Raw genomic sequence first — 8,431 nt, forward strand, 5'->3', positions numbered from 1 at the left:
TATTTATGACATTCACATCATCCGAAATAAAATTGCAGCAAAGTTTATATTGAACTAATTACTTCATCAATTTATAATTTTCTACAAAAAACTAAAAATTCAGCAGCAGTAAAAAGGCAGGTTGACAAATTAGAGAAAGCCCGAGCCGCGGATAATGTACCAACTTGGCACGCCAACCATCGAGCACCATTTTGTGCCTAAGGGCGCGTATACATGGTGTCAGAATCACTTCGGATACTACTCGTTATTATATTAAAAAAAAAACAGTAAGCATAAAAACCTTTCTGTGAGGGCATCTATTTACATTGTTTCTTCTTTTGCGTTGGCTAAAACAGTTATGAATGAAAGAATGAATGATTTATTCACTTGAATACATGTACAGCGCATGCACTTATATACTATATTATTGTTATTTTTGCAATGCTCCGTGAATCGACGAATACAGTCATGTAAACTTGTTAACTACTATGTACTTAATAGTTTGTGTTAGGACGCAAGACTTGGCCGAACATTAATATGTCAATGCTCCAATCATTTTATAGACCGCCATGGTATAGTGAAACGAATTATTTTCTACTCGTCGACTGCAATGCTTGAATTAAGACTTCGTATACCAAAGTGAAATCGCATACTTTTTCCACTATGGGACCCTAACTCAACTATAGTATTTATTTCGATACAGTTTAGTCAACTATAACATTCATTTCGATACAGTTTAGTCAACTATAATATTCATTTCGATACAGTTTAGTCAACTATAATGAAATTGACCAATCGAAAGCGCGGATCAAGTGCCAGGGCCTCATGAGTTACGAGAAGGTGTCGTTGACCAACCGGCCGGGGGCGCGGGGCGCGGGGGCCGGGTCGCGTACGAGTATGAAGGTATCGCGGCTGCTCGCGCATCTTAGCTGTTTACTTTTGGTTTTTTTACCTACATATATGATTCTTCTACTAGTTTTAAGTATTTTTTTGTTGACTTGTAGAAAAGTCAGTCGGCAGTCGAGACTCGAATTGCACCAGCCACTTCTACGTAGAGGGGATGATTATCGTAACTCGGATAACTTTTGAAGTGACTCCGATATTACGGTGACGGTGTGATGGAACTGGAACTTAATTCGCAAAAGGACAACACTAGCGTGACCGAGCCCTAGCCCGGGGGTAAAACCTCCGATCGGTCGCCCCACGGCAGTCACACACAACTGTGAATTCGCGAGGTCGTCACGTCACGACATCCACCGAACCACAATAATACCGCAACGAAAACAAAACACCAAAAAAGGAAAACAAACGTGAAACTTCAGTATCCAACTTTAAAAAAAATACAATCATATTTTTGGTTGCTAGGATGGATACACGAGATCATTGACTCAATAAAAACAAAAGGCGACAGAAACAAGTGAAAACTAGGTCTAGAAAAATATATAGGGAAAAGGCGATTGTTTTAGCTACGGCTGAAGTGAGACTAAATGATCGATGTTTGTGGTGAATGGATGAAATACTACGAGCGTATAGATCTACGGGCTAATACGACGTAGGCGACGCAGCACTGAGTGATGGGATTTATATATTTGAAAAAGGTAGGTGGTTTTCAGTACCTAAATACACGTTGTTTTATTGTGTTGAATTTTATAATAAAATATAAGACAAGAAATTCTCGAAAATGTTGCAAAGTTGTTAATATAAAACAAATGGATAAAGCTACAATCAATTGTCCCTATTCACTTTTGCCCGCGACTTAGTCTGCGTGGAATTAGTTCCAGCAGTTAGAGTACCTAAGTATAGCGCTTGGATAAAATCGAATGGCAATAATTTTGAGCGTAATAAATTTAACAGGCAATTCATTAATTTTCCCATTTCCACACCCCTTTTCACCCTTTTTAGGGATGCCTTCTGACATAAAAACTATCGTATGTCCTTCCCCAGGACTCAAACCATCTTAATGCTTAATTTAAACGAAATCCGTTCAGCTGTTTAAGCGTGAAGAGGTAACAGACCGACAGACACACTTTCGCATTGAGAATATTAGTATGGATGTAAAATACTGAACGTTGTTATTTACTGAACCAATGGACCAAGCTGAAATATTCTGACGTATCAGCTCAGCTGTGGCTTAGTATAAATTAATCACTAACATAAAGTAATAGATGCCACATAGCTTGTTTTCAATTCGCAAATGCGTCGACGTTGAATGGGCTCGTTACCCTCTTGCCTTATTACTTCACAATGCTAGGGTACGTGCTACAGTACGTGTACTTGCAGACTTTACACTTCATACAAGCGCGGAAGATTGTCGGAAGTCGGAAGACCGGGATAAGAGAGGGATATAAAAATAACACCTACTTACACTTCAATTGACTAGAAATAAGACACTTCTAGTAGCGCTGTTACACTTCATCATATCATCATCATATCAGCCTTTTATCGCCCACTACCATAGGCCTCTCTTCGAGTACGCCACATATCCCGGTCCTGAGCCAACCTCATCCAGAAGTGACCCGCAATCTTCCGAATGCTGTCCGCCCAACGAGCCAACGGACGCCAGGCAATCCTCTCGTGTAGCTTAGATAGACTATAGCTAAAAGTAATTAGAATTTGTAGCCCTTTGGAGACATATAATTTTCAAGTGTCACAATATCTTACTGACAATAAGTTCGAAAGTAGGTTTTTTTCCTTTCCTTTTTAAATTTCCTTTCCCCGACCTTAAACTATCCCCATTCCAAAATCTAAATAAGTTCAACGGCTTAAGCCTGAAGAGGTAACAGACAGATAGAATTACTTTTGTATTTATAATAGCTCCGTGTTTAAGCTGAAGCACTGTAGGTTACAAGCTACACTATGTGAAACGTAGAAATGATTAATCGTTTAGCGAAAGAGCGGTGCGTGACACAACGTTTTTATATAACTTCGGCCCTTTCAATTGTCCTATTCGGTTTTTCGTAAAAAATCTGCCATTCATGATTCTACAATACTTTCATAACTTAAGTGACTTGTTACCGAGTCGGTTCCTCGACATACAGTTTAATACACAAACATATATAGAATATTATAATGGAATTTCAGTCAAGGTATTACTTTTGTTATAAAACGATTACAACAATACGAATACACCAATATAATAGAAAGTTTGATTTTTAGTTTTGGCATCGTTTGTCTTTATGTTGATCGCCATAATCGATGGCAATCATTAGACATTGGTAAGATACGCAAAACAATAATTTACCAAAACGACTTTATACGTTAGCTTTCCTGTCGTGTATTCCATTTGCTCAACGTGCACAGGTGAGTCGACTGCTCGATTCAACCAGTGGGATTGTGGCCTCCACGTCAATAACGATTATGATTGATCTTATGTATGCGCTTAAACTGGTCTTCTGACCGCTCGAGTCGTCTGTGTAATATAGGCATTTGGAATAAGACCCTGCACCAAATAGATTTCACGGCGGCTTATTCCCCCCTTTCGCGGGAACACGAACGTTTTTATTGACTCAGCCATTTCAGTTTCAGGAGCATCGATAATCAATTATGGGCCCAAGTTCAAACACGCACATCCCGTGTGTGTAACCGGGAGCGTGACATGCCCCGCTGGCAGTCTTCGCAGCGGCCTATGTACGTCCGCACGGTCTGGGTCGACGGTTTCCGACACGCGATTCTCACCCCTGACGACCCTTACTACACCAAAGTCAAGAGGCGACCACACTCATCCGCCAGCACGAAATACTCAAGGAATTCTAGACTGACTGTCAGAGACGAAGGAGAGAGGAAACTGAGCCTTGTCATCAGAAGCGATAAGTCGAAAATCGTAAGCAAGCAACGCCCGAAAAGCCACGAACCGATAGAGCTGCTGAACTTGGAAGCTTTAGAACTAGAATCGGAAGACGAATTTTTGATAAAAGCGAATCCGCAACCGATCTACGAGTACGACACCGGCCGCTCCAACTACGATTTGTCTGCAAACATGAGGGCTTTTAAAAGCAATAGAACAGCTAGAAACGAGTGCAAGGAAAACACAGATCTATCCGACAGAGTCTTACAATGGCTAGATCTAGCCGGCAAGATAGATTTGCTGGCTCCAAACGCGGAACGCATGGCGCAACCGCGACACAGCTGGCCAGAAATACAGAAGCGCAACTGTTTAACCAAATCCAAAACAACCGTAGACATAAGGATTAAAGAAGAGGTTAAAACGCCGAAGGATTCGGCGAGGACTCAAGGTATCGATCGCGATTACCAAGTCCCGCCGTCGGCGGCCACCATCGAAACGTACGCGCGACTGTCACGGCACAAAAACACGCCACGCGATGCAAAAAAGGACAAAACGAAAAGAGACATACGGGCCAATGTCCTGGAGACACGGCAGAAGGTAGTGACGGAGAGGAACGCGGTGGAAAAACAGTACGCGGAGTTAGTTAGCAAGAAATTGATACCGGATTTGGGTAAAGGGAAAAAGCAGGTGCATATTTTTATGCCGGAAATGATTAAGAAGAATTGTAATAGTAGGACGGAGAGTCTTCTGTCTCAGGTGTCGTGATTTGAATAAATTATAAAATTGAGGTGTCGGTTTTGTTTTAAATCATGTCTTTATACGAAAGGCCTAAGTTCTATACTTCTATCTTGACGTGTCTTTTTATTGAAAAACACTTTTGAGAAATAAGCAGAGATCGGACAGATGGGCGTCATTGCTCGCAGTAATGTGGACAAGACTCCGACATTGATTAAATAATTAAGCATTTAATTATTTTAATTATTTTTTTACTTGAGATTTAATTTTGTTCCCTCGTCAATAAATAGCACTTAAATATATTATTGATATAAAAAAACGAGTACCTACAGAAAATTTGGAAAACATACTGATTAATTTCTTTAATAAATTTACATTATAAGAAATCTTTGTGTTTTTTATTGATTAGGAATCAAAATTAAACCCCAGGTAAGAAATTAATTAAATGATTAATTATTTAATCAATTTTGGAGTCATGTCCACATTATTGCGAGCAATGTCGCAAATTTGTCCGATCTCTGGAAATAAGTCATAGAAACAATTATAAATCATATACGATCATTTACATTCTTTTGCATTCATAAGTAGGTATAAAATATAAAATATAGTGTATCAAAGGACTGTCTCATTTCAAACATAGACAGAGAGAATCATACTATTTTTATCTTACACTAGTACTAGAACCCAAAAGAAAGGGACGAAAGAAAGGGTATTACTCAAGGACAAAGGCCTATATTGTTCCCGCGGGAGTTATGGATTCTGAAAAAAAAAGCTATAACTCACGAGTGAGTTATAGTTTTTTTTTTAAATTATGTTACTAAATCATACGAACCAAGTAGTTTTAAATGGGTTTTACATTGAAAATACTGACGTTTATAAATTATATTTTATGTGTATGTTTAAAAATATTTATTTTGATTAATTTAATAGCCGTTTAAATTATTTTTTACACAATTTTCAATTATGGCTGAATCCGGATGGGTCTGTGCCTCCGAATCCTAACCTGCCAAAACAAGACAATATGGCGGACGAATGTTTGAAATGTCACCGTATTTAAGAATTATTTCGCTTAAAATTTAGTTTATTCTTCGCAAGTGTGATGAAAAACATTGTGTGTAACTCCGGGGGTAAAAATATATTATTACTCGAGTCTTTAATTCACTCCAGCCTGCGGCTGTCGTGAATATATACAGGGTGCTTCCTGTAACAGGAGCAATAAATTAAACTAAATGCTGTACTCCTCAAACTGACCAACATTTGTTCAGCAACTTTTAAAAATTATGAGTCCTTTAGACTTCCTCTTTTTCATACAAAATAAATATTGCCTTCAATGTACGCTGACATCAGTGTGTTTGACGTTGCTTGTCACGCTTTAAACATAACAAAATTTGCGATACATTGCGTCTTAGAATAAACTTAAAAGTGTAATGAAAATCAAAACATGAGTTATTTTCGAAAGTTGCTGAACAGATGTTGGTCAGTTTGAAGAGTACAGCCTTTAGTTTAATTTATTGCTCCTGTTACAGGAAGCACCCTGTATATAGACTCTCGTACAATATTTCACTTGCCCCCCACGTCGCACAATGTACTATATCTTTGTCTTACACTAATAATACCCAACAGAAAAGGATGGGTATAGTTTTCCTGGTTCTTACTGACTGAAAAATTGGTTTGACCAACTATATGTTGTTCTTTCTTATAGCATTTACCAAAGAGTAATCAAATGGCCTTGCTAGGCCTTGCTAGGAAATTCTGAAACTACGTATTTTCAAATCGACTTCAAGATTTTGAAGGAATTTATTAATTAGTCGGGATCAGCTGGGCTGATTCGTTTTTTTGTTGTTGTTTAAAAGCATCAAAGTCAACCGGGTTAAATGCCACTATGGGGTCACTACGTCTATATGATAATAAATTGCCCCATAGTTGCAGTTGTCCCGATTGACCTGCTAATGCTAACCTACACTAGAGATGCGCAAAACGCTTCACTGAGTTGAAAAGATTAATTCATATCTTTCGCTCGCGGTGATATTCATTTCGCTCACTTCGCTCAGTGGATCTGTAGACTATATTGTTCAAGAGTGAGTAGCGGGAAATGTCAATCAGATACATATTACATACAGCCATAAGTGCGACCAAGATGGCGATAATCACGCGATACGATCCCGCCATGTTTTCCCGACACCCTCCGAATTCTTCCGAACCGCTCCGAAACCTATGAATTCGCGTTGTTTCACACGCTCGTCACGCTCGGCCGGCTCATTCGAAACATGAGTGGAAAGGGCGCGCAAGGAGCACTGAGATAGATGAGCGACTGAGCGAGTTGAAGAGTAAGCGAGTTCAATCAAAAGATAGGTACCTATAGGTAGTTCATTTAAATCACTCACTCGTGAACGACACATGTAGAAAGAACCGAAAGAACTGGTCACTCTACAATCTAAATAGTAGTACGATGCGGCTAAACGTAGGCCGCCTTATTGAAGAACATATCGCAATGACAATCCGGCTAACCAATGTAATACGGCGGATTATACGATCTGACTACGACATCTATAACCTACAGTAGGTCTCATTTTCACTAAATCAGACTCTGATAATGACATCCTGGCGAATTATTACACGAGCAGGCAGACCTATATTTTGATTGACTGATTTTGGTAGGATTTTGTATAGTAACTGGTGCTTTGCACCATATGCTACAGCGTTTTATTCTAGTAAGTTATAATTAATATTGTCTTATGGGAAAGATAAGAGGTATCAACACTAACAATTTTACAACAAAGGAGGAAGCAAATGTTAACGTCATCAATAAAGTTCTTGATGAAGAATATAAGAAATTACTTCTATTCATTTTTTCTGCTGAACTAAAATAAATGTTTTCTAAAGTAAAAAAAAATATTTAAAAAAAAACTAATTTGCGTGGCAACATTGCAGTGTCGTCCCGTTTTCTTAGATTGATTTGAAAGAGACGACACCACAATGTTGCCACTTTTTAATTTCTACAATTCCTTGTCGGACTGTAATTTTCATTTGCACACATGAATTGATTTTTCTGTTGGTTATGTACCTACTTGTTTTGAGCAATACAGTAATTTATTATTCTTTATGTGTTTTAATTGTTGCGATTTAATTTATAAAATTAATATAAATTAAGTTATTAGGTACCATATATTTAAAACTGTAATTTAACACCAAACGCTTAAATGAGCCGCATAATACTATGTTAACTGTGCAAAGGTCGATGTATGTAACATCGGCTTGATTCGAACTTGAGATTTAATAAAATACGCTTCCCTCACCGTGGAATCGAACGGCTAAAATAAAAAATAAACAACATCCTATATACTTTTATGGCAATGGCACCAACCATTTAGGTTACTTATGCACACGCAGTTATATCGCATCTAATAAAGAGTCTACATTACAAAAACTACATAGTTAGGATATTTATAATTTCCTTATCTAAATACCTAGTTCTTGAATTACGACAAAGATAATTCATTGTGAAATATTAACAAGTAATCCGATTGATCCTTGAGTAAAATTGCATTATCTTGTTTTTCAAGCTTATCCTGTTATTTAATTTACCATGTTTATAAGAGTGATTCGATCCTTATGATTGTCTTATTGATTTGTGCTATAAAAGTACAGAATTTTTTTATCCGATTCGATTTCTGGTGAGGTAAGCGTTTTTTTTTTTAAATCTTTGAATGCAGTTTTGTTTCTTTTCCAAAATAAAGGAATGTTTCTTTTGAGTGAAATTTGCTATCTCTATTATTTAGAGTACTTTCCCTCCAGGTGGTATTAGAAAATTCCACCCTGTGTAATATATCACCCGTGGCGATAATGACAACTTTCGTGGACAAACTTTCATACTTGACCTATGTGAACTGTCAAATAATGTGTCACGAATAAAAATAACGAGTGTAACGACCC

At 37.8% G+C, this 8,431-nt stretch overlaps 2 protein-coding genes across 2 annotated transcripts in view; one reads left to right on the plus strand and one right to left on the minus strand.

Annotated features, from left to right (window-relative positions):
* The window catches only part of LOC134653111 (von Willebrand factor A domain-containing protein 8), a 50,946-nt gene that overhangs the window by 26,545 nt on the left and 15,970 nt on the right, over positions 1–8,431 (minus strand). The gene's annotated exons all lie outside the window — the stretch shown is intronic.
* LOC134653106 (uncharacterized) lies at positions 1,549–4,550 on the plus strand. Its single transcript, XM_063508409.1, has 2 exons — positions 1,549–1,577; positions 3,505–4,550. The coding sequence occupies exon 2, from the start codon at positions 3,575–3,577 to the stop codon at positions 4,526–4,528; it is 954 nt and encodes a 317-aa protein (XP_063364479.1). The 5' UTR covers positions 1,549–1,577; positions 3,505–3,574; the 3' UTR covers positions 4,529–4,550.

The sequence above is a fragment of the Cydia amplana genome, chromosome 12 (assembly GCF_948474715.1).
Source record: "Cydia amplana chromosome 12, ilCydAmpl1.1, whole genome shotgun sequence".
Classification (NCBI taxonomy): Eukaryota; Metazoa; Arthropoda; class Insecta; order Lepidoptera; family Tortricidae; genus Cydia; species Cydia amplana.

Bases quoted from the DNA above. Each gene is read 5' to 3' on its own strand.
- LOC134653106 (XM_063508409.1), top strand. From the start codon at position 3,575: ATGCCCCGCTGGCAGTCTTCGCAGCGGCCTATGTACGTCCGCACGGTC.